Raw genomic sequence first — 27,216 nt, 5'->3', positions numbered from 1 at the left:
ATTCATGAACATATTGAACTCTTACCTGGAATTATTTTGCAGGTTGAAGGGCTTACGTGGGAGAAGGATTGTCCAAGATGGAGATATTCCTTGTCTTCAGGACTCTTCTCCAGGGCTTCCGCTTCAACAATTTTAATGACAAAGAAATTACGTATTAGTTTTATTATTATTAGGCCTACCTTAGTGGGATAATCATGGTAAATATTTATCATAGTTTTACAAGTGTCAAGTCCGTGAAGAAAAGTTTAAAACAAGGAACAATACACTGAATTCAAAAAAGAAACCCCTCAATTTAATTCATGGGTTTCCGAAAGATGAGAATCTTGGACCCTTGCCCCAGCCAACATCCTACTTATCTTGAGGCAAAATGTAGTCGATTTCGGGTTGCATTAATAATATTCCATTTTACTTGTTACGAGCTATCACCTAATTTACAACCAGTTTTCAGAAACAGTCTTTGTGTTACATTTTTATGTCTACTTCTTTGATTGCAGACAACACACTAATTTGCCGTTGTGGGACAAATAAATATTATCATATCTTTTCTCATCTTTTGAGATGTTTTGCGTGGGCTTATTCCAATCTGAGGATTCATGTCGTGATGGACCAGGGGACATTTTACCTCCTTAAAATCAATCAAGTTGTTCTGGAGAATCGCTGCGCCATCTTGTGACGTATTTCGTAAACATCTCATATAGTTAAATAACTTTTGTTGTTTTTTTTTTTTTTTTTTTTTTTGATAGTTAAGTACTATTAATTCAATAGAATGTACATAAAGGAGTACTAAGAAAACACTCTCGTTCAAGTAAATAATCAACTTCATCAGAAACAAAACGCCGCTGACGAATGATTGACTGAGCATTATATCCAATGAACAACACGCTTCACACCCCTTGTCCCGCCTCATAAACCACTTTTGACCAATCAGAGCGCTCTCCTTGGCTGTGGTGGGCGGGACAGTTACATCCCACACAAAGGTAACAGGTTGCATTTGCATTCGCCGCTCAATGAACTTGTTGCACTGTTTTTTGTCTTCAACTACTTTTCCTTCAACAGCCTTTCTGTTTGGCGTTTATTTTTTAAGTTTTGTAAAGCTTTCGCCGTGTAAAGGATACAAAAATCAAGAAAGAACATCGGGAAAACTCCTGGAAAGAGGTATGTTTGTAAATCAATTTGGATAAAACCCGGACAGCTAGAAAACCAGACATGCGCATCTTCTCATTTATATGTACGATTTTGGTTAAAGTTTTCTGCTTTCACAATAAAAATTTTACTCATTTGCTGGCAGATATGTTGTGCTCATGTAATTACTGTTGCAGTTTTAGTAGCCCTAAAGCTAACGCTGTTACGATGTGGTGTTTACTTATCGCAGTGCCAGGGTCCAGCCTTTTGAATAGCAAAATCTTATCATTCATCTCTAATGCTCCAGATTTATTTGGATCTAACAAACTTTATACATCAAAAATAAGTGTATTTAAATGTCAAAGTTGCATAAAACGCCTAGTTGTTTTATAGAGCACCTGTTACCCCCAAGGGACTCATGGCTGGAAAAAAAATATACATTTGGGACCACAGACTCAGAGTTATTTGGAAATAATAATAATAATAATAATAACCCCATACTCTAAATTACTCTGTATGAAGATGTATTATTTAATGCAAAATCTAAAGTTTAGATTAGAAAAAAGTAGTTACTATCTGACATTTGATTGATCGAGTAGCTATATACAATAATCTGTTTACTATAACGAAGCTTACCAAATCAACACTCCCTTTTCCACATATAACCTATTCATTATGATACAAAAACACAGAAAGAGGGTGACAAGAGAGGGACAAGTGTGGAATGTGGGGTAAGGGAGGGGCATCTTTGTAACATTACTACATTTGCTGTTACATTTGTGTACGATTTTTACTTTAGCAACATCTGAAGCATTCCTTTGTCATGCGGATGAAGTTGAAAGGGGGGATGAATGGACGTTTGTTTGCGCTGAAAGAGTAGAGGTAAGTTTGGAGAGATAGAAAGAAAGAGAGTGAAAGAGGGAGAGTGAGAAAGATTGACTTGTAGACACAGCCTGCTGGTTTCATGTCAAGAATGCACCAGGAGGAGAGGGAGGAAATACCCCGGGGACCACCAGAGCTCGCTGTCCTGTACCGGGACAGACTACCATGAACTGCTCCTTTGTCCTACTGTTACTTAAACCCTCTTGTCCTTTTCTATATAATCATTCACCTGTGAGAAACACTTTTATAGGATGTTCTTTCTTTATTGTGGGCTGTATAAGTCCACTATTTGTTGTTTATGAGGTTATGAGGTTTTGAAAAAAATATAAATATAATAAATGAAAGATTTCCTGGAATTTCCTACACAGTATATTGCATAAAGCTCTGGAGCATTTGGTATTTTATTGCCAAAAAACTTGAAAAACATGCATTCTTACTGTGAGTGGGGTTGCCTCTCCACAGACCTGTAACTTAGCCTGTTGGCATCACCTGATTGAGTTTAATAATGTCATACTGTGGAACTTTCCAGGCAATGTAGTAATATCTCTCAGGGCGCAAGCAGGTGGGAGATCCTCCCCCAAAGCGTGGAGCATCTTTAAGTTAAATTGTTTATTTAAATGGAGCAAATGCATGATTTTTTTCCTGTTTTGTGATGTAAATTGCATAAAAAGACTTAGACTCTATACCGATTCTAATTTAAAAGCACTTTCAGACAAAATTATGTAATTTTCAACATTAAATCATAGTACTTTCTTTTGTATTACCATGTGGCCTTGAGTCATCCAGGCAGGTTACATTGGTCCAAGGTATATGTGGTCTTATAATAGTTATAGCTGATATAGCTCAAGATCATTCTAAAGCTATTCAGGAAGGGTTCATTTTTGTCCTGTCCTGACTTTTTTAGTATCGATATTTGCACAAATAAATATCAAGTTTTGCTACCAAATTTTCAATATTTTTGACAAGTGTACAGTAGACTCTGGGTCCCTTTAACCCAAGGGAACGTCTGGTAATTTTAAACCTATACTATGACTATAATGTTAACAGGTTAAACAAGCTGGTCAAAATAAGTATGCAACCTAACTCAGTCCATGTCAGTGATACAGGTGTGGGAACCAAGCAGACCTTTAATGTGTGGACAAAAACGCCCTCCTCATCCTCATTTTGTTTCTTAAATGGAAAATAGCACAGCCAAAATATTCAATTACATCTTAAAAGAAAATAGACTGGTATTGGTTACGGGCTAAACAGTATCCTTATCTTAAGGTCCCTTAAAACTGATCGAAAGAAGTTAGCAACATTTGTTATGATTGTTACAGACAGTACATCCACAAAAGTAACTGAAAACACAACACATTTTATGGGGTCTTATGTATAATTTTGTGGGGTCTTATAATCACCTGCCTTGTCAATGTCCTCAAACATGTCCTGAAATCCTTAAGATTCAGAATGATTCTTGTCTTCTCTCAAATTAAAATTCTTCTAAATGAATCCTATTATTGGTTATCTTGAAAAATGCATTATGTTGGTTGGGAAATGTATTTTGATCTAAGGTTTTGAGCCCTATACACAGACTGGTGTCAAAATGTCCATGTTAGGAGATAGTTAGTTGCATTCCCAGAGTTGCTGGCCTTATTTTCCGCCCCACATCAGGTGAACAATGGGATGGGCTGCCCTTTTGCCCTGGCTCCTCTGAGAACTAGGACTGTTCTGCTCTTGATGCGTCAATCAGTTCCCAAGCCTGTCATGAAAACACATTTGAAATGAGATATATTGATGCAGAAAATGTTCAGATAAGATAAGATAATCCGTTATTTGTCCCACAATGGCGAAATTACTGTAAATTAACATTGTACTTAACATTCAAGAACAGCAGGGATATAAGAACGTGCAATCAAAATAATAAAGATTTACAACAGACATAAAATCTAACATAACACTGTGCCAGCAGAGTACAGCTGTAAGGATAAAAAACAAGTGGCTCTGACTGTGGTTATGAACAATGCAGCATATGGACAAGCATAAATAGCAGTTGAAGTGACTTATAGTGTATTATATTATTTGTACAATAGGTGGCTATAACTATGGATTATCTATAGTGCAGCATATGGACAGATTAAATAAATGAATAGCAGTTTAAGTTAAGTGGTTAAGTGACTTGCACCAGGTAGAGGACAAATTTTGCAATAATCAATAACACTAATCCTATTAAAGCATGCATCCTAGTAAAATCCTTTCTAAATATCAACCTTTATCATTTACTTTTATTTAAGCAGCATTGTGAAACAAGAGCCTTAACTGCTGCACCACTATGCCACCAAAACAAAATTAAAACAAAAAGGAAACATCTACTGAATAAAAAGCACAATGAACCATTTTGTAGTTTGTTAGAATGTTTACATCAAAAAGTCCTCAAAATGTCACCTATAAGAAGTTAAAATCCTGAAAATAAGATAAAGTGCACTTGTGCAAACAAATGTATCACAAATTAAGATGTAATATTTGGTCTTCTCAGTTGAGCTTGACCTTGATGTGAAGAGGCTGCAGCCTCCACGCTCCGATGCCCTAACCTGCTGTGACAGAGCGCTTCCTCTGTGTTTCCCAAAGGGTCTAAAAAAAAAAAAGACCCCAGTGCAGCTCAGAACAAGTCTGTCTGTGCAGAGGACAAACACAATTCTCAAGATATGGGATAGTTTCAAATTGTGTCCTTTCTTTTATTTTGTACTTGAAAAATGGATTCTTTGGGATCATTATGCCAGGGGTGGGGACACAATGCGCACATTAGCAAACGCTGTCAAAAAAGTTTTGAAATAGTCTGAAAACTCGTGGTTTTAAATTTTCAGGAGCCTGTGATAAATAAGAGCGCTCATGGTCTGTTTGATTTTCAACAAAAAGATGATAGTGAGTAAGTGAACAACTGTTGGCTAAAGCCAGCCAGCTTCTGACTGTAATTTTATGTGTTAGACTTGTTTAACAGCACAAATCAGCTCATCTCTTGGAATACCAGCTAAGTCAGTCCTTTATGGTCAGATTGTATTAAAATAAAGCTCAGATTAAAGTCTAATAAAGGTAATGTTGATGACATCAGCTGCAAAGTATTATTATACTTGTTTTTTTTGGTACCAGTACCTGAACAATACTTTTTTTTCCATACCTATTGTTGTATTAATCACTACATAGAAAGAGAAAACATAACTACCAAACAATACTTTCTAAAGTACTCACCTGGCATTTTTTTCTGTACTAGTTTTGGTACCTTTTTTGAACAAGTAGTACCTTAGCTTTTTGTCACTGTTCTGGCATCTTTAACAGTATCCACCCCTAATAACGTTACTCAAAAACCTTGCCCAAGTGACTCAGTATCACTCATCCACTTTAGAGAAGTCATCTATCTGTTAATTAGATATGTTTCGTCAGTATTTGCAAGGTTTACAACCTTTGATCTATGATTGGTGGTGACCATTGAAATTTCTATGTTAGTCTTACAGCTGACCCAGTTTGAACTGAATTTATCATTTATCTGTCATATATAGTTTTGTACTGCAGTCTGATGAATGTGTTTTGCTGGCCATTCATTGCTGCTGTGGGCTGTCCTCAGACACTTGAGTTTATCAGCATGAAGTACTGATAAGAAGAGAGAGAGGAGTGTTTTTCTCTGCCTCTTTCACCTTGAAAAAACTGGACAAGGAAGTGAAGGTGAAGAAGTTATAATGGGGTGCTGGTTTTGAAGTGAGTTAAATGAACCATGAGTGTGTAATGACATGGATAATATGCCCTTTTTGCGTGACCCCACAAAGCACTGGGAAAGAGTGTGACGTCATACGATTACCAGACTGGAACACAGTATCTGAAAAGGTGTAATTAGTTTCAATAGGGGATAAAATTGTTTTACAGTTACTCATAGTCAAGTTATTATCAAAGTCCATGACAGGGAGGAACATAACGGCTGAAGAAATCGCTACAAACAGAAACAAAATGGTGACACAATACAAAAATGTCAAACTTGATTTTCTAGCTTTCCTTAAAGGGGACAGAATATGCAAAATCAAAATTCATGATATTTTAACAATTGTACTTTGCCTTCTCAGTTACTCACTTAAACAAATTGTATTAAAAGTGATTCTTGTATATTTTAGTGAACTTTATTCTCCTATGTTCAAGGCGGTATTGCTTTGAAAATATCTGTTTTCTCCCAGCCCCTATACACGCCCATTACTACATGATCTTGTCCTAGTGAATTAATACCTAGTTTTATCAGTATCTGGGTATCGATTCCTTCCCATTTCCTTCCGATTTCCAATCCGTTAAACAAGCCGGACCAGTTGTTTTGGTTTAATTTCAGTTACAAAGTTGTTATTGTTGATGGAGATGTGTGTGCTCCCTGTATTTTGTGTCGAGCTGAGAAAGTTGCAAAAGCAGTTGGAGGGAAAGTGATCTGTGGGTGTGCGTTTCAGGTTAATGACTAATGGAGCCGTGAGAGCGAAGTCCACACTAGTCGTCACAAGCCCGAAACTTCAAATCTCTGTCCCTGTGTTTGTCTAAGAAGGTTTGTTTACACACACTCCGCAAGGCCAAAGAAATGCTAGTTTTTGTGTATTTAACATACTTGAATACATTTATCAGAACTAAACCTAAACTCTACAGAGGAACTGAAAAGTGCCCTTTTTGGAGGCATAAATTATCAGACCAACACTGCACTTTAACAACATATTTTATGTTTTTGTATTACTTTCCTGTATGAATGCTTATCTTATTTGCTGATAATGTTTGATTTTAACAATTTATACAGTTTAATACAATTAGTGTATATACAACATATACAGCTGATCTGGTAAAAATGATTATTGTTACAAAGAACAAAACAAAGTTACTACTGTACTTACTTTCTGGCATCACTGTAAAATGGTACAGCATGTGTTTATTTATTCAATATTTCACCAGGTTGATCAATTGAAAGCACCTTCTCTTTTATGATGACAGCCATCTTTTATGGAAGTTGGAGATCTTGATAATCTCAATTGTTTTGTCAGAGAGAACTTGAATATTGAGTTTTGGCTCTATAAGTATTATTAAAAAGCAATTCAGACCTTCAGCAAAAAAACTGATTAAAAATAAAAAGGTAAAAAGTGTATTTTTACTGTTGTGCTGTACCTGAACCAAGACATTTACAGACACATTTAGCACATTAGATATTTAGATCCATTGATACTGTTATTGAGAAAATCCAAATAACTGTCAAGATATTATTTTCTGTCAATATTACCCAGCCTTAATCTTCTATACAGTAACTTAATTCCATTCTTTTCCTTGTTTCATAGAATGAGCACTTCCTCCTCTGACCGCAAAACCCCGGTGGATTATGGTGTTCAGATCCGCTTCATCAATGACCTCCACGACGGCGGCGGGGGGCTGCCCCGGCTGTCCCCCGCCGCCGTCGGGCAGCCCCCTCGGCCTAAGTCACAGTCACCCTCCAAGTACGGCGTGGCTGTGCGAGTCCAGGGCATCGCCGGGCAGCCATACGTGGTGCTCAAAGACGGACAGAAAGGAGACTCGTACGGTGTGCAGCTCAGGACAAACTACCCCCCAGGTTATGGCAGTCTTCCGCGCAGAAAGGACAAGTCTGACCCGAGAACGCGCGGAGAGGACGTAGACGGCCAAGGGGGTGCGCTGCGGAGGGCACAGTCCCACGGATCACTTTTGGATCGGGATGGAGACGCAGAGGATTTTCACCAGTCTAGACTCCCAGCTGAGGGCAAGTCTGGGAGCTATGGGAACCTGGATGGAGGAAATGCAGTGAGGGTTAACAGTAGAAACGGCGTGGAGATGAATACATGGGCCTTTAATGATCAGAACAAGCAAACAAACACTAACAGACAAACACACCGCTTTGATGGAGGCCAGAGCAGAGCCCCTTCTTCTGTCCCCCCTCCTTACCCCTACACGTCTCCCCCCTCCTCCACGCACAGCAGCCTGGGACGCAGCCAACAACCTGTCAGCAAAAGTCCTGCTAATCAGTGGACAGGGAGACAAGCTAACCTGACAGAAACACAAGTAAGTACGCCGCTCCCACACTGCTATTATAAGTGTGCACCTGGTTATTTGAGTCACCCGCACCATGTGGAAGAGCAGTTGTCTGATCTGTTTGTTAAGGTGACGCCTGACCTTTTGCTGGACCAGGGGCAGAGTGCAGAGGCCAGCAGTGAGGAGCAGCAGATGATGCAGACCATTTACAACATCCTAAGAGAAGGGTAACGTGTCGTGATAAAATAATAATCAATCAGGATGGAGAGAAGGTTTCAGCAGTGGTCATATGGACACTGTTTCAGCTCCCATTTACCCTGCTCTGAATTAATTGAAATATTGTCGTTTACTAGCTAACATCATTAAAGGTCCTTGTTTTAGAGGTTTTACAAGTAGTCATAGAATATAAATGAAAAGGCAGTAGACAGTCTGGATTTCTCATGTAGAAGAAGTTTATTACAAATCACAATGGCCAAGTCATTTGAACGGTCAGTACTAGGGATGGGCATTCGATGAAATTTTCTTAATCGATCGTCGGAAGAATTAACGATCGATTATCGATTAATCATTAACGTTTTTATATTAAAATGATCATCATTATTATTACTATCTGCACTACTAATCTGCATAAATAAATTCAACTTTACGACATATAAACCGTAACGACTCTAGAGCCACATCAATCCGTTTGACATTATAACGTGTTTAATTCATTTTTGCGCAACTCTCACAGAAACGAAACTTAAAACCGCATCGCTAATTTGCATAAACTCAGCGAAGATAAAAATACAGTACTCTTGTGTCGCTGATGCGGTCAATTTCTGTCGGATTAAAAGACATGACTCAGTGGAATACAGGTTAGTGTGACCATATTTGCGTTTGTCAAAACCAGGACACTGTATGAGGGGTGGGGTGCGGGGCCTCGTCATCGACATTGCGCGACTCTCACCTGGTAAAGCTTTTTTCCACTGGACACCGAAACATATGTGCTGCTTTGTATACTCTGCACATGGACTCCCACTTGTCCCGAATGCAACAGAAAGCGTGGAATTTCTTGTATAAATCATCGTTAAATACACATTTGTGCTTCGGCACGCTGCAGGCTGACCTACTGTTTGTGTCTTGCTCCTTCTGAGTGCAGAGAGCTACATGTACGGACCCCTGTTTGGTCAAACTACGCTACGCACAGCAACCTACATTCGGTTTGTCGATTAAAATTAACGTAATCGATGAAATTCTTAATGATCAATTATCGATTAATCGATTAATCATGACCATCCCTAGTCAGTACACAGCAAAAAGTGGAGTGTTAAAGTTGACTCTCACGGAATCAGATTTAACATTTTCTCAGGGTTTATATGAGTCCAATCTGGTCTAGAGTTAATTTAACATTTTTGGAAATGTTAATTAAGTAACACTGGACCAAAGTTTCTGTTTAACCCCAAAATCAAGAGTTATATTAACATTTTGAGAGTAAATGGGTAACACTTTGTAGGGTTACCCTGGATTTAACACACAGAGATGTTGTATTTTTACACTTTATTTTTGTTAATTTAAGATGAAATTATGTACAGAACTGGTTCAAACTGGTCTTCTCTAGCTGGAGTTTGAAGTGGTGGGTGCGAGGAGCCACGTTAACACTAAGGGAAGTTGAATTAACTTCAGTCAAGTATATCATATCAACAAAAACAACTCTGTTCAAAACAACAAATATACTATGAAATATTTTACCCTGAAATTTTAACTCTCCAGTTTTTAGTATTGTCACACATCCAATCCCTGGTGATGCTTCCACGTGGAGAGTTTAAATACTGTCTGTAGTGCGCCTTATCAAAGGACAGGTTGAATGGCTGTGCATATGTCAGCAGACGACATGAGTCATCTAGATGTTATGTTGATATGGTGCTCTAGCTTGACTGTGCGTATGACCAGCGTCCAGTTTGACCCAATAACATTAGTGATTATTCTGTTATTTCCTCATAGTCCTAACAGTTTTTACAGGACGTTAGCTAGTAAACACGAGCAGGGCAGTTTTACTCTAAAACTCAGAGTAGGATATAGGAATCCCAGTGTCTCAAACCATTTTCATCAATTGAAAATGTCTTCTGGATAGGAGCTGAAACATCTTGATTGTAACAGTGACCACCACTGAAACCTTTTCTACACTGAACCACTCTTGGATGAATCAGTGATTACACTCAGATCAATCAGGATGAATCCGTTAATCAGTTGATTTGCTTATAGATGTCACATTATATATAAAGTAATGTAATAATGTAATTGAAATCTGATCTAAGAAAAGGTATAGTATGTATGATACTAACTTGTGAATCAGATGTATGATTTTATTTTTTGTGCATTTTTATCTTCTATAAATAATCACAACACTAAAATAATGAAATCTCACAGGCTATGGCGGCACAAATACCTTCTAGAGTCGTAATTTTCTTGTGGAGTTTAATGTCACTTATTGCTTGTATTTCACATTCAAGCAGTCTTTTTAAACATGTTTGTTACTTTTCATGTGAATGACAATGCCAGGAAGAATTTTAGCCTTGAAGGGGCACCATAGTCTCTTATATTAACAGGAAACACTGTAATCTTTTGAACAGTATTAGATTTTTTCCCCCCCAAAATCTGTATCTCCTTTCATGTTAAACACTTTTTCCTTGCCCAAATGTGACTGAGGTCTATACATGTCAGTCAGCATGGAGCCGGAATTAAAAATCTCATTAATTTTTCCAATAGACTGAAAAAAAAGAATGTTTGAAAGATTACTCAGGACTAATCAGGTATGTGGTGACTGTTTTTTGACTAAAAACAACCACATTATGGATATTAGTTACCATGGAGCTGATTGGCCTCCGCAGTCCCTTTGAACTCTTAATAATTTAATTTTTCGAAAGATCCATGGAAAAAATGAATGGAAAATTTACTTCCTCAACTGGAGCTTGTGGTTGAGCTCCATTCTGTATTGGTCTTAATATAAAACAGAATCATACATTCTTTTAATTTTCTTGACTTCATCAGAACAAATGACAGTGATATCGTCATCAAGCACAAAGTCAAGGTCATCGCTCAGACCTTTAAGGTGAGTTTGATGTGACATGCACTTTCAATATTATAGTTTTACAGTTATTTTTGTCCACTTAAAGGATTCTTTTTTCACACTTCCTCCTGTAGCTCAAAGAAAAAGTGTGTGAAGATCTGACCAGAGAGAGATCGGAGCTCCAGAGGAAAGTGTCAGAGCTCCATTTGGCCTTGCAACAGGAGAGAAGGGTACGTCTGCATAGTGTCAGATAAAAAAAAATAAAAATTAAATTCAGACAGCAAAAGTATCATTATTGCAACATGAGTAACACAGTATTGATATCACAACTAAAACATGCTACAAAAATAATAAGTATGTTGTCATGATCTTTATCATTTAGACCTAAGGTGTTGCTCCAGATTTAGATTTAGACTTCATTTTACATTTTTGTTTTCAGTTAATAAAAGGCCAGTACCTGATTTTGAACCATGAGTGAAGAACATTACAGAATGAATAGTCCCGTCTCTCACTCTAATGTTGAACCATGAGTATTGGATAGTCACAGGCAGATGTTCCCAAATGGTTTTCATCCATCAATACCTCAGATTGGATAAAATTGTTCTAAATTGTTTCCTTATGGTTCTTTTCCATAAAATGTACTGTGATTTGAATTGAATAAATAAATAGATCATAAATGCACACGTTATTAAATAATATTGGTATAGCAATATTTTCAAAAGTTATAAAATACTGCATGTTATTCCTTTAGTACAAATGAATGTTTGTCAAATACATGTACTGGTCATTTGATGGTCTTGTTAAACCACAGTGCTGTTTAAATGCACTTTTTGCCTTGTCTAATTGAGAATCGCTGACATCCTGAATGTAACCTACCACTTTACCTGGGCTCTAATTACACAGATCATGCACTGTGCAATTCTGTAAGTGCCGTCCTAGACTCAGCAAAACACAAGCAGGACCAAATACATTAATTATAGAAATAGTTCACTGGGTTTGTATTTACTTAATGGCTGGTAGCCTTTTATTTTCTGCTAATCTGAACTGCGTTCTTAGAGTGGCCTCGAGATTAATCCACAGATTAATCCTTAAATCGCTCTTGTCTGGGAAAATGTGCACAGACACTCATCCAGGCTCCGTAAAGACTCATTATGCAGGTTTAAGGAAGTTGTGTAGTTCCTAATCTCCAGCAGCTCTCAAGAACTCAATCCATTATGCATTATTGATTGGAGTGTGTGTATGTTTGTGCCAAACTGTTTCTGCATCTCCAAAGCCCTTTGTTTTTCATACAAATTTAGATGTTAAAGGAGGATTATGTAACTTTTCTGGTGGACGGTACAACATTTTGTCTCCATAGCGATGTTGTTGTTTTCGCCTAGAACATTCCACGAAATGGTAGAAAATCTCCAAGGAGCAGATTGTGGAACATTCCAGAGAAAGCAATAATATCTCCATGAGAGAAGCAGGTGATGGACTCTCCACCAGAAAACTACCATCATGCATTTTATCTTTATGAATGCTTAATACTGTCCATGAGGAGATATGTCATTTGTTTTCATAGCTATTAACAATTCAAGGTAAAATAATATAGAATCACATGCATTTGCGATCATTTATGCAGTCTAAACTACAGGATTAGTTTTTTGCAATTTGCTGAAGCAGAACAAAACAAAAATTAACAAACTAGAACAAAATATTATCTATTACATCTATGTATTACAGTTTATTTCTGTCTGTGCCCAGGACTCCATTAACAACTCCAGTGCCACTCTGAAAGCTGAGCTGGAGTCGTGTCTGGATGAAAATCTGCAACTCCGAGAGCTGCACGACCGCATGAAGAAAGAGTTAAACGAAACCCAATCCGAGTGAGGACACACAAGAATACACTATCTGAAACACACACACACCAGGAAACAAGAGCTCTATAGTACTATGAGCAGATTCAGTACACAGCTCTGAACAACATGGCCTTGTGGTCAACCATCCACTGTCACCATTTTATTAAACAAGCACTTACTGTTGCTCTTACAGAATAGTGTAGTAATAATGATGATGCCTTACACTTGTAATGCGTTTTACAGATTTCACAAAGCCTCTCAAAGTACACACTGTGGACATTATTAGTTCACTCCATACTCAGTGGTGATGATAAGATACTATTGTGTAAGACTGACAGAGGAGAGGCTGCCAGTCTGCACCATCGGTCCCTCCAAACACCGCCATTCATTCACACCCACCACATTCATACTAGGCAAGATGGTGGAAGTGTCTTGCCTAAGGACACAACAAATGTGTTTTGAAAAGGAATCGATTCTCTAGCCTTTGGGTTAGGAGACAACTGCTCTAAGAGGACTAAACCAAGTCTAAAAAATACTAAACCTGGTCTCAGATTGGTTTAAATCAAGTTTTAAGTATTTCTAAGCTAGGTCTATTCCAAAAGTGGACACCAACGAGGATAAAATTTAGCCTACTCTAAATGAAATTAAAACTATTCTAAAACTAAAACACAGCTCGAGTAACACCAGAAGTAACCCACTGCAGTTTGAGAAACACTGTGATCAATGACAAAGACATTTTCAACCAAACACGGATGCTCTCTCTCCTCTCAGACTGACGCAGCTGCGGATGGACCGGGAAAATGCAGAGGCCCGGGCCAGAAATATGGAGGACCAACTGGCCGAGCTTCAAGATGAGATCCGAAAAGAAAACAACAACAAAACTGTAATTCTCTCTGATTATAAACACTTTACCCCTGCATAATATGTGTAATATGCACATCTAACTACTTTTGATTTAGTGTTGGGGGCAATACGGCCATATAAACTTCACGTAGAGCATGACAGAGACTGACCAATAGGAGAAGTGGATGGGGAAAAGTGTCGGTGCTTGAGCACAGTAGTAATCTAGAGCTGTATTAAACAGACAAACAGTGAATCACAACATGACTCAAGATATGAAATCACTAACACAGAATGTAAGTTTCCTGGAACTAACTGTGACGTGACGTTATGTGGTTCTCTAGATAGATCTTTAAACAATGATTCAGTCCTTTTCAGTTTTATCTACAGGGTAGCCGCAGGGTCTTAAAAGTCTTAAAAAGGTTTTAAATTTTATGTTCCTAAATTAAGGCCTTAAAAAGTCTTAAATTATGTTGTCCAAGTCTTATTTTTTTCACAAAGGTCTTAAATTTGATTAGCCTGTTTTTTTGTAAACTCAACCAGGCTGCAGTGCAATGTTAAATGGAGGGAGGAAAAGAAAACAACAACGTGAACGTGAATGAACGTAAATTTGGGGTGTGCGCAAGCAATAATTAGTTTGTCTTGTTAGAATGTTATAAATTATTTTTTGGCCATCTTACAAGCAATGAATAGTAATGGTCATTATTAGAATTGGATCTTGTGTTTTTTGCCCGCATAATGGGTGTAATGTTGGTCTTAATTTTCATTTATTTGGTCTTAAAAAGGTCTTTAAAAGTCTAAAATTTGCGGTAGTCAGACCCTGTATCTACGCTGCTCTGTTTGAGTGACAGGTGAATTTGACCAATCACAGTGAATTGTGAGCTCTCAGAAGAAGCAGATAGTTTTAGTTTAATTTTGACATGAACATAAAACTACTAAATACACCTGACACATTATAAAAGCTAAACTGGGATGTATTTTATTTGCTATTGCTATTCTTTGAGTCAACAGAAATATCTGATATTAAACACCTTGCACCTGCTGTTCCATTTAAAACAATCTGGGTCAAAAGCACCTTTAATAGGAAACCTGAACTAAATGGGCCATTGCTGTTACGCAGTCCTTTAAACTGATGTATTTTCTGTGTTTAGGACCTGATGTCTTGCCAAAACGAGATGACGGAGATCTGTCAGGCCAAGCAGAAATTGGAGGACACCTTAAGGCAGAGAGAGAGGGAGCTCACAGCTTTAAAAGGGGCTCTGAAGGAGGAGGTGGCATCTCACGACAAAGAGCTGGAGCGGCTGAGGGAGCAGTACAGTACAGACATGGAAAAGCTCCGCAGCAGCATGGAGCAGGTGTCTCAGGTACAAACAGCACAGTAAGCAAAAAGAACAAGAAGTCATCTGTTAGTGTGGATATGGAAAACTGCACTATACAGAGAATTAGAGTACTGAGAAAAAAAAAGGCAGCAAGCAGCATTCTGGGAAAACAGAATTGTGTACAATTAGTATTCACTGGTTTCAGTCACATGGGGTTTTGAGGACTTTGAGGCCTATTTATTTTGATTTTGTTTCTTTTATTTTGAAACATGTGCCATTATTCACTTAGATCCACAAATTTCATCCAGCTATCTTGCAACATTTGAAATAAATATCCATAAAATGTCAAAAGATATAGTATTTTGTTTTGATTTCTGTGTCAGCGGCTCTGCATTTCATCAGTCTGAAACTAATGCATGTCAAATCTAAGGTTGTGATGATCAATAAATGGCCAAAATATAAAAAAAGATCACTGCCTGTACAAAAGAGCAGTTTGTCCTAACTGAGGACTAAATTAACACATTTAACAATTGTAAGCTATTGGTGATGACAACTGCATTATGCATGTAAACTTGTTTGTAAAAATGAGCTTTACGATTAGACATAATTTTACTAAGACTAGTCAGAGGAGTATTCTTCTACTGTTAAATGTTATGGCCTTTAAGATGTCTGAGACTGAGTAGTTGTTTTTGTGTTGTAGTCTCATGCAGGCATTGAGGCTGAGCGGCTGAGAGTCAATGCTTCAGTGCGCACTCTTCAGCAGCAATTAGAAGACTGCAGAGACGAGAGCAGCCACTGGATGGAGCAGTTTCACAACACAAGGGATGAACTGCGAACCACTAAGCAAGAGTAAGTAAGCCTGTAGCTTTTTAAAGGCTGTTGTTGCATTCACTTCTTGGTTTTGGGGTTTCCAAGGTTTCCAAAGCATCCAGATGTGTCACATTTTTTGCATGTACTTCACTACTAATGTGTCTTTTTCTTTTATATTTCTCTGGCGTTCCCTCTGTCAGTGAGACGCCCAACAGCCCTGAAACACTGTGAGAGTCAACATAGGACATAGATATGTTTTATGTGTTGCTGTAGAAGCAGTAGCTCTACTAACCCCTAAATGTAGTCGCTTTTAGCTGTAAAACCATCCACAACCACTTTTCAACTGTCAACTTGATGATCAACTATTATCGATGCTAAAATGAAACCTCCACCTTTTGATGTCATCAGGTGGAGGAAATTCCTTTTTCACTAGACTATTTCTTATCATTTCCACACTTTAATCATCTTAATTACACAACCAAACAACACTATGGTTATATTTTTTATCAATATAATTTATTGAACGATAAGTCCTTATAGTGGAGAAAGTGAACAGTGCAGTTTAAGTTAATACAGTAATTATCATGACAGCTCTAAATGTAACACCAAAGCTGAATGAAGCTCAACTGTTTACAACTCCATATAATCAATAATACAGGCCCTTTAACAAAGAAAAGTTGAAACATGTAACTTTGGTTGAATGTATGTTGCTCTGACCATTTTTACATGAGTTGTGGGATTGTTTTTTGTATGTAGAAATGCATATTTTCCTTTTAAATTGTTCCTGAATTACTGTCCAATTGACTCAATCTGTATTTACATGAGGAATAATAAACTATTGTGTCATTATTAACTCCAATCCAACTGATTTTCATTAAATAAGAAAGCCAACTGGATGGAGGTTTAATGTATATAATTTATATCTCTGGTTGTTTAGACTTCTACAGTCTCGTTTGGAAAAAGAAGAGTTTGAGGAGGAACTGAAGGAGCTGAAGGAGAGAGTAACCACCATAAAACAACAGACGCCACCAGACTCCAGCCAAACACAGACTCTCAGTCAGGTACATTTAAACAGACACCACTAAGCATTTATTATTTTAACATCTGAAATTGTGTGAATTTTATCTAGGTGTGTTTAGGAAGGTCCTTTTGGTGGCATGCAAGACCTTTTGCAGTTGTAATATTTGGTTGTTTTAGCGTTAACTGAAATATAGTAATGATTTTAGACCTGGTTTAGCCCTAGTTATAGACCTGGTACTCAGAAAGCCATATCTTTTCTTAGGTGATACTTGATGTGAAGCTTTAGAACCAATAGTACATAGATTTTTGTATTGTATATTTATATTATTGTGTGCACATGCCCTGAGACAGATGGAAAGTAGCTCTAAATCTGGTGCACATTCAAACTTCTGAATTTGTATACAAAAGGAATAGACTAATAAGATAAGATGATGTCGAGTAAAAGTTTATCAATTGTTTTATTCTGTTATAGGAGCTCCAGAAATGCACTGCAGACCTTCAGAAATCCCAACTTGAGTTGGAAAAGCAGCGGACTCAGTTTGATAAGAAAGTGATGGAGATGATTGCTCTGAAGAAGTCTCATCAGGACCAAGAGGCAGAGCTGAAATATGAGATTGACCGGCTTAAAGAGCAGTTACAGAGAGCGAAAGGGGACATCAGCAAGGCACAGGAGAAGAGCAAAAAGGTCACTTTAAATGAATCACATTATACTTATATAAAACCTTCACATAGGACTAAAACAACTTAAAGTTTGTTGCACCTTTAGTTATATATTTATTTGTCCCTAAATAGTAAAAATCCTGCATGCATTCTGAATACATATTTTTGGTACATGTATTAAGTTCCTTGGCAACATTGTCCTTAGATCCATGAATAAATCCAACTGTACAACTTGTTTTTTCGCTCTTAGCTGCCGGACCCAGCCACCATCTCAGATTTGGAGCAAAAGCTTAGTGAAGCGAAAAGTGAAGCCAGTCAGCTGAAAGAGAAGCTGTCTGCGACGGAGAAGGAGCTGGAGGGCACTAGGACCCAGCTGAAGAGGTCTGAGCTTGATTTTACAGTTGCTGAAGATGCACAGAAAGCCCAAGAAGAGGTCAACATACGTCTCAAAGAAAAAATATCACGTTTGGAGGTAAGAGTTCTTAATGAATGTATGACACACACAGTATTATGGGTATTCATGGGTTTTTCAGCTTCCTGTTGTATGGTGGCTATTCAAAATATGTAATATTCAGTTTTGAATTGTTCATTACAACGGTTCAAACTATAAGGCATATAGTTTTCATATTTTTTCTACATCAGTTGTGGTAAATATTTATCGTAGTTTTGCATCAATCAAGTGGCTGTTAGAGAATTGATTTAACAATTTAAAATTCATTTAAACATTAATTTAAGAAAGTTAATGTCCTGTAGTATTTAATTTCACAAATGCTTACTATTGTGTAAATTAGACGAGCTTTGGCCTTGGGTAACTTGGGTAACTATTTATGGCACGTGTGCTGCCTCTGTTCAAAAAGTAAGTAGAATCATAAACTTCATCAAAATTGTCAGAATGGGAAAGTAACCAGTATTTTTAGCAAAATCTTAAATTAGTCAACTATGTTAAGGGAAAGGGGTAGTGAACTGTCAAAACCTGTGCACTTTAAACATTAACAAGCCCTTTGAGGCTGTTGTGATTTCACACTCTACAATAAGGACCCTACTTTAATTTAACTGAACTCTTTTGTGCCTTTTCCAGGCGCAGCTGCTGAACAATGCGACAGAGAGCTCCGAGGCAGAGCTGGCTCTTCACTCAGAGGTCAGAGGACTGAGGTCTGAACTGGACGAAGCCAAAAGGAAAAGCTCCAGACTGAACCAGGAACACAGTGAACTCCTCTTCAGGCTTGAAAACACAGAGAAAGACAAAGATGCACTGAAGCAGACCATTGTTCAGCTGGAGGAGAAGAGACAGCAACTGGAAAAAGCCCTGGACAAACTCACTAAAGAGGTACAGAGCTGTCGTGATGGTGGGAGATACTGACTTAAATTAATACCTTTTTGTGATTTTCTCACTAACAGTATTTATTTATATTCATAAATTAATTAATTAATTTATGTTAATATTTTTGCAATCCATCAGAAATGTGCTAAAGAGATTTGTCAATAATAGTGATTTTTTTATATATATATATATATATATATATATATATATATATATATATAAGTATATTTTATCTCACACTCTTAAGAAGTCTTAAAATATATTATTTTAAGTGTTTTATAAGCAGACCACCAACTGTGATGTCTTCTTACTAACACAACACAAAAATTGTCATTTGACATCTGTAGTTCTGGTTGAGTCCTCTCGATTACAGCAATCAACTGCTAAAGTAACAGTAAAGGTGTATTGATGATTTTTTTTAGGCATTTTTTTTTAAGGAAAATATGACAGTTACACCGCAGGAGATTTGAGTGTTCTTTTGTACCAAAAAATGAAACACAAGTTCATTCTAAAACAAAATGTAATTTATAGAATACATATTTGTGCACAGCTGAGTCACATTTGGAGGAAAAAAAAATAAAATTTGAAAGTCATTGATTACGCTTAAAATGGGCGCCACGTCAAATACCCAATTATAACTCTTTGTGTTAACCTTTTTTAGTAAATGTTCTTGAATCACTGACCAACTCTTTGTCCTTTTTGTCAGTTCGAGTCTCTAGTCGTGTCCTCTAAAGAAGAGTCACGGTTGCTCAAAGTTCAACTGGAGGAGCAGAAAGAGAAGGCACGCAAAGATCTGCAGGAGATACAGCGCCATGGCACGGACGCCCAGACAGAACTGGACCGGAGCCAAGGCAACATCAGGCGAATGGAGGAAGAGGTATCTGATGTCTGCTTAGGAAAATTATCTCTGAGGTTGTTGGATGGTGTCATAATTTCAAAGGCATGGGTTTCAGAATAAGAAAAGGTTAGGGCGATTGCTGTATCGATTAACATTTTAATACAATATAGGATCCCTTTTGAATGAGAAAAAGTCCTCTTCGTGCCTATAACAGGAAAATGAAACCCAGGATTATAAGTTGATGGATACACCTTACTGGTTTAACCAAACTTACAGTTGACAAATATTGAAGGTTGTCACTATTTGTTTAGACCATATCAATCTTACGCTTTAAAGGTTGTATAGAGGATTTTCCAAGGAACGAGAAATCCAGCGACTGTTTGTCCTTTTTCAAATGTTGCGCATGCGTGAAACCACCCCCCCTCCCCTACAGCTCCCTACGTAGAAACGCCTCCTCCCACCTCCTCCTTACGCCAGAAACAGGTTTGTTTACAGCCGGTGTGCTGCACATGACTTGTAAACAACTAACTACAGTGTTGGTTAGGCAAGGCGGAGAAGTGAGGAGCGGGGGGAGCGGGTGCGCGGACATTTCGTGCGCGGACGAGAAGTGAGGAGCAGGGAGAAAAGCGGAGCAGGGAGAGGAGAGAGGAGAGGGGAGCGGTGCGCGGAGATTCCGTGCCCGGAGAAGTGAGGAGCAGGGGGAAGAGCGGATCGGGCAGCGGGGAGAGGAGCAGGAAAGGGGTGCAGAGAAGGGTGCGCAGAGATTCAGTGCGAATGAACTAGCTACAACACGCAGCAGCAAGCGGACTCTTTCTTTGCATTGAAAATTTCATTTTCAGACATAGGATATTGCTTTCGTGTCCTGAAAAACGTTTGTCTAGCTCTTGGAAATAAAGTACGTTAATAAGCAGAAGTGACCTGTCCAGGAGTAATTTGGCGACCAATGCGTCAGTCTTTAGACCCTGCGTCTGCTTCAGTTGCGCCATCGCTGGAATGAATCTTCAAGAATCACCTTAGTTTGGCTTCGCTGCTTTTCCCCTTGTCTTCTTCTTTCAGCGACCTCAAAAACGGACTTTCTTTTGCGGCTAACTGCTCCTGGATTCTTGTCGCCATTGCAACAAACTTTGTGCTAACTGCGAGGAAGATATAGGTAAAAAAAAAGCCGCTAAGAACTGTTGCGTTGGTGGAGTAAACAGCGTCTGTGCGGCTTGCGTCTGTGGACTGCGTGACAGGCGTACGTAAACCACGTACCGGCGGCGCAGGCAAGTCAGTTACGCTAGAAACGTAGGGAGATTGATTGACAGCCTGTCAGCTAACAGATAACGAGGCAGTGTTGTTATCTATTGGCAAATGTTTAGCCCCACCACATCCAGAGTTGATGAATTTTTATTCTCTTTTTTTGGTCATCATAATTACAAGGCTACTGCATCTCTATAATGCTATCATTGACAATTTGAAACAAAAAAAAAATCCTCCATACAACCTTTAAGTCTTTCAACTGACAACGTTCACATTTTAGGGGTTGAATAATAACTTTTTAAAGCTATTGTAAAAATACTATAATTAATTTCATCTTAGTTCTTCCAATTATTGTGGATAGGTAGAGTAATTACAGGTAAAGTAACCAAAAAACAAGGCAAAGTATCAACAATAAACAATCCAAAAAATAATCCTTCCTGATTTGAAGGGTTTTGTGAGGACACTTTCGCCATTCAAAACATAAAACATTTTTTTGAATTGTTTAATCGCTATGGTCACAGAGGACCTTTGCCATAAGTTGAAACTCATGTGTAGGATTTTACAATGTTATGATGACATGTGAACCCAACCAACACACAAACACATACATAATTCATAGGACATGCACGGATGATTTTCTGCATCTCATTTTGGCGAGTACTTGCTACGCCTGACATGTTTGTTTCTAATATTATGATTATTTGTGGTAGATGACACGACTGAAAAAGGAGCTGTTGTTGGCCAGTGAGGAAAGAGACAACCACCAGCTGGACAAAGAACTGCTGACGAACAGACTGCGCCATCTAGAGGTAGAGATGGAGAACGGCAAGAACAGCCAGAATGAGAAAATACGGGAGGTCCGACTCTTGGAGGTAAGAACACATTCTGATAACTCAATTAAATCAATTAAAGGTCCCTATATTGTGTTAAAATGACTTTGAATGTTTAATCATGTCGTACCATCCTCAAAAACATACCTGTGTGTTGTGTTTTATTCATATTCATGTGTTTCTCAGTAATATTTAGTCCATTTCCCTTTTCAGAGCTCATTTAACGTATTTGTATTTTTTTTGTGATCCATGTTTTAAAACCCTCTCTTCAAGGTTCTGAAGTGTAGAATCAAACAGAACACATTTTTTTGGTACACACTATTTGTTGTTGGTTGGATTTTAAAATAATTACAGCACATATACCAAGACTTGGTTGTACAAAGAAGTAATAATGCATGGAATTTGTTTGATGTAATATAGTGCTTTCACTTAGTCTTGGTTTGGACCTGGTTAGAGCCCAGTTTAGTCCTGATATAGACTTGGTTTGGTCCTGGTTTTGTCCAGGTTTAGGCTCTGAACTAGTCCAGTTTCAGCTCTGGGTTTAGTTCCAGTTTTAATGTGTTGTGTTTGTGCAAATGTAAACGTACCCAGTATTTATATTTTTGTTGTATTTTTTAGGACAAGTTGAAGCGTCAGGAGTTGGAGCTGGAGGAGGAGAGGAGCAGTGTGGAGATGCTGACAGAGAGACTGACCCGGAGCAGAGACCAGTTGGATCAGCTGCGCTCAGAGCTGATGCAGGAGAGGTCCTCCAAACAAGACTTGGAGCTGGACAAGAACGCCATGGAGAGACACGTACGCATACACATATACTATCCCCTAAAATTAGACAAACATTGATCTACAAGGGACATTATTTGGACACAGTACCTTAAAAAAATACAATATTAACATTTTACGGTGATCAGTGTAGCTTTAATCATACAGAAGAAACAGACAAAAACTATATAGATAAATCTGAATAATAATTGTAGAGAAAGGCAGCATTGCTCACATTGTGGGGGATAATGAAATTCAGTGCAAAGATGAATAAGGAATGTTGATATGACATGAGATTTTACTTCTGTGTTTGATTATTTTCACCTTCTTTTTCAGCTGAAGGAGCTGAGGGGTCGGTTAGCAGACATGGAGGGCCACAGTCGCTCCTCAGTCGGATTGTCTCAGCTGGAAAACAAGATCCTGGAGCTGGAAGAACGACTTCGGAGTGAGGAGAGGTACATGCTTAAAGTGTATTTAAGTTGAGATATTTTTTCCTATTGAGATGGTCATTACAATATTGTATTTATGTTTTCTGTTGTAAAGAGAGAAAAACACGGTGCTGGCAACACAACGTCGTCTGGAGAGAAAACTGAAAGACCTCAATATGACGCTGGATGAGGAGAGGCATAACCACTCCGAACAGAGAGACCAGGTTTAACTGATTCTGATGGTTAATAGATATAAACAATAGATCCAATAGTTTTTACTATTTATAATAATATAAAACATGCAACATTTTAGTCAAATAAAGTCATAATTATAGAACAAATAATGTGAAATCCATGTACATAAATATATGATACATATCTCTACATTTATTTAATATTTCCAGATGTATTGTACAGTTTGTCATTAAAAAAACTCAAAGTGTCCCTTACAGCTTTAACATTTGTGGTAAATAGATTACATTAAAATCAGATAAATTTTAGTCAGCATTATAAATAACAGATAAGTAAATGTGCCTTTGCCCAGCCTAATTTCCCTCCTCTGTATTTCTGTATTTCAGCTTGCTCTAAAGGTGAAGGCTCTGAAGAGGCAGGTGGACGAGGGGGAGACGGAGCTGGAGCGCATCGATAACCTGCGCCGAAAAGCCCAGAGAGACGCAGAGGAGCAGATGGAACTGAAGGAGGCGCTACAGAGCAGAGTGGCAGCTTTGGAGACTGAACTCAAGTACGGACTCACACTTCATAGATTGTGTTCACGAGACATTACAATGGTCTAAAGATAAAATAGACTCTATTCACGCTTACGTCACAAACCAGGAAGACGTTTGGAAAGATGTGATTACAACTTCCGGTGTAGTTACCAACAATGGGCCGCCTAACATGGATCTCTTAAAACCAACTGTGATAAAACTCATTGACGTAAATGTGATCAGTGGTAAAATGAAGACGTATGAGCTGTTTGGAATCATCTTGAACTTGGCGCCTCATCTCTTCTAATCGTGTGTACCCAGAGTGCTCGGAGTTGTGTGTCAGTGAGGAAATGATGAAAACTGAGGTATGGTTGTAATTGTTGATTAGCCGAACATAACGGAACGCTACAATGACATGCAGATGAAGAAAACTGGGCCTGGGAAGTTGTAATCACATATTTTCAAACATTTTCCTGGTTTGTGACGCAAGCTTGAATAGAGCCTATAATTTAAAATTGAATAAGTAGCAGTAGATCAGGTCAGATCTGGGGAAAGGAGCCCCCGCTCAGGAGCCCCCACTCACTATAAGAGTAGACATTTTTTAAGGTATATTAGCACTAAATACTTTTGTAATTTAACACAAAAGCCAAGTTTAATACCATGCTGTGAAACATAGCAATACTATCTCCATGGAGACAAGCAATTACATAGCGCACCTTTAAATAAAATTATTCAAATAGATTTCTTGTACCACTGTAGTCTCAGTATGAGAGTGTGGGAAACACTGGAGGCCCACAGGAAACATGATGTCTCCATCTCTTCTGTGGGCAGGTCTAAACTCAAAGGAATGAAGGAGCTGAATGCAGCCCTAATAATTATGGCCGACACCTCCTGACAACCACTTTATCTGAGCTGTGTGCAAAGGAGAGAGTAATAGCACGACTCCAGCCCCCCCGCTCTCTGTGTGCAACCATGAATGAAGCTGCATGTAAATGATGCTATTACCACAGGCCTAGAGTCCTGTCCACTCTGTTACAATGACACCTGGCAGAGATCTGTGTCCCTGAGGCGGTGGGTTACACTGTGAGATGTGTGTAAAACATTTGAGCGATCAACCATGTGTGAAGAGGTATTTCATTAAACTAAGAAGGTACATAACTCGTGCGCCTCAGGGGAAATTAAATGACGGCCTCAAGAGTGCAGTGCAGATCTTACATGTAACCACCAGAGGGAGTCCAAGAGCTAGTGGAAAGTAACTACATCCTCCTTTTTTCAGTGAATTTACTGCACATCACATTAAATTCTAGGTACATTTTGTTCTTAGAATCTATATTCAAGAATCTTATAAATTTAGAGCGTTTGAGGCTGCTTTTCTCGAAAGTAAAATACACATTTAAAGTTATAATTGATCCACGTGTCTTGTTTTTAGCTTCCTGGATCACTGCCATGCTCTGTATACAGGGCTCAATCAAAAGGCCTTCAGCCATTTCCAGTTGGTTTAAAATTCAGCTCCAAGACTCCTGACAGAAACCAAAACCAAAAGAGACTAACATGTACCTGACCCCAGCTCCCTGCACTGGCTACTGGTCAATTGGAACAACTGACTCTTAATACATCGTTAATTACATCCATCTGGGGTCTAGTTTTGGCCTGTATTTGCACATTTTCCCGTCTGCTCCTTATGCTCTTCCAGTCAGACCCTCCTCCTCAAAAACAAAACAGAACGTCTAAACAATGTTAATATGTTGTTTACAGGAAATCTGGTATTTCCAAAACAAGACAGGGTAAGATGGTGGTCTAAATATGGTTTATTTTGGCAGTTAGTATCCCATTGTGAATTGTAATACCTCCAAAGTGTAATACCTGAAAACGTTTTAATTATAAGAGTTTGGAATAAAGTTCTGTGTTCAGTTTTTCTAGTTTAAATAAATAAATACATGGATTTATTGTTGCAGGCGTAAAACCCAGGCCTCCCTGCGCCCGGTTCTGGACTCGTCAGCTCTGAGCTCGGACGATGACGACAGTTTGTACGACCACTCCAGTATCACCTCCATCTTGACCGAGAGCAACCTCCAAACCAGCTCCTGCTAGGACCCCCCAGGTGCAGGGCCAGTGTGGGAAACTCCAGCGCTGCTATTAAAGAATGAGGGGGAGGAAACAGAAGCTGGCTGTGCGTCGATGTGGGTTAATTGCACTTTGGTATGCACTATTCACAGGTACAAATGTACAGGGAGAACGATTTTCCAAAACACGAGCGTGAATAGGAGGAAGTCAAAGCGCCACAGCTGTTTCCTCCTCTCCACAGCGTAGCACATGCAAATTAGGCTGTGGTACATACTCAGAAATGCAATGTTGTCATCTCTTTCCCATTTAATGATGCTATTTTCAGCTAGGGGCATCTTGAGCTAAGGTAATTATTGTAATTTTAAGTTAATGCTCTTAAAGATGCATTATGTAACTTAGATAAATTCTGTTCTGTTTCTAAATATTAAGATGAAAAAAGGATGACATAATACATTAAAGCTGACATTTCTTTTCTGAGTGAACTTTATAAAGCCGCATTTCTCACATCTGAAACAAAAGCACTTTTTTATAGAAAAGGAGATGGCACAAAATACATGAAATACCTCTCTCTCTATTTTATTTTTTCAGTCTTACGTTGAGTCTCTATTATTGTAATTTAGATTGAATTACATGGTACTGTCACCCCACAAGTTTCTGTAAAAAAGTGGAAAAAATATATATATTACTACTTTGATTTTGTAGAGATAATACAAATGTATGCTCTTGGATTTATCTCTTAATTAAAAAAAATGTAAAGTTATAATAATAAATACACTTAACATATCATTAAAATGTGTATGATTCATAGGTTCTTAGCAATAGCTGTAATATTTGAGAATCTGATTCGTTGTCACTTTTAAAATTAGCCAAATTGATAAGTTAGAAGTTAAAACTGCACTATTTCTATGCAATGTTTTTATTTGTTAATGATATTTTTTACATATAATTTTGATATGTAACATTGTATGATATTTGTACAGTTTGAACAATCACAATAATTCCACTACTGTGTATTTCCTTTATGGTAAATACTGTAAAATAAATTAGAGAAATGTTCTGTAATGACTGAGATTTGTATGGCATTCATTTTAGCAATAATAAAACTATTCAGAAGTGATTTTTTGTAAACTTTGCAACAACAAATTCCTTCGCGTGAAAGTTAAGAGGTTTCTACAGAATTCTCTTTGATAAGATAAAGGAGCGGTTGGTTTAGATATTAAAGGTGTGGGTTAAGTTTGTCTTCTGAGGAATAGGTATATCGAGTGTGAGTGGGGTTTAAAGGTTATCTAATCATTTAATTATCATTTCCTTGTATTGCATTTCCCTATATAGAGTTGTTTTTTTGCTTTCTACATCTCAACAATTGGACCAAGTAATGATTTTTTTTTGAATAGGGCTGAGCGATTGGGAAAAATATACTAGTATAGATCAGATTTTCTTGGCAATGTGATTAGATTTAAGGTTTCTGTTTT

General features: G+C 38.0%; 1 protein-coding gene across 5 annotated transcripts; it reads left to right on the top strand.

Moving 5' to 3' along the window:
- Window positions 1-996: 996 nt before the first annotated feature.
- Window positions 997-26,852, top strand: LOC110163045 (cingulin). Of its 5 annotated transcripts, XM_055164259.1 has the most exons (22): window positions 997-1,155; window positions 1,922-2,004; window positions 6,459-6,550; window positions 7,323-8,055; window positions 8,134-8,252; window positions 11,056-11,116; window positions 11,209-11,304; window positions 12,818-12,939; window positions 13,684-13,795; window positions 14,904-15,116; window positions 15,772-15,920; window positions 16,819-16,942; window positions 17,374-17,586; window positions 17,812-18,033; window positions 18,640-18,888; window positions 19,589-19,759; window positions 21,670-21,831; window positions 22,408-22,581; window positions 22,882-23,000; window positions 23,089-23,197; window positions 23,552-23,715; window positions 25,636-26,852. In XM_055164259.1, exons 4-22 carry the CDS (start codon window positions 7,324-7,326, stop codon window positions 25,769-25,771), a joined length of 3,447 nt encoding a protein of 1,148 aa, XP_055020234.1. In that variant the 5' UTR covers window positions 997-1,155; window positions 1,922-2,004; window positions 6,459-6,550; window position 7,323; the 3' UTR covers window positions 25,772-26,852. The 5 variants fall into 5 exon arrangements, with proteins under 5 accessions (XP_055020234.1, XP_055020237.1, XP_020783626.2 ...); XM_055164262.1 differs by lacking the exon at window positions 1,922-2,004 and having other exon boundaries at window positions 8,182-8,252; XM_020927967.2 differs by lacking the exon at window positions 1,922-2,004 and having other exon boundaries at window positions 8,155-8,252.
- The last annotated feature ends 364 nt before the right edge of the window (window positions 26,853-27,216 follow it).

Source organism: Boleophthalmus pectinirostris, unplaced genomic scaffold (assembly GCF_026225935.1).
Source record: "Boleophthalmus pectinirostris isolate CB_2022bp ecotype Guang Dong unplaced genomic scaffold, ASM2622593v1 HiC_scaffold_6, whole genome shotgun sequence".
NCBI classification, from domain to species: Eukaryota; Metazoa; Chordata; class Actinopteri; order Gobiiformes; family Gobiidae; genus Boleophthalmus; species Boleophthalmus pectinirostris.
This window is presented reverse-complemented; position numbering and strand designations above follow the sequence as displayed.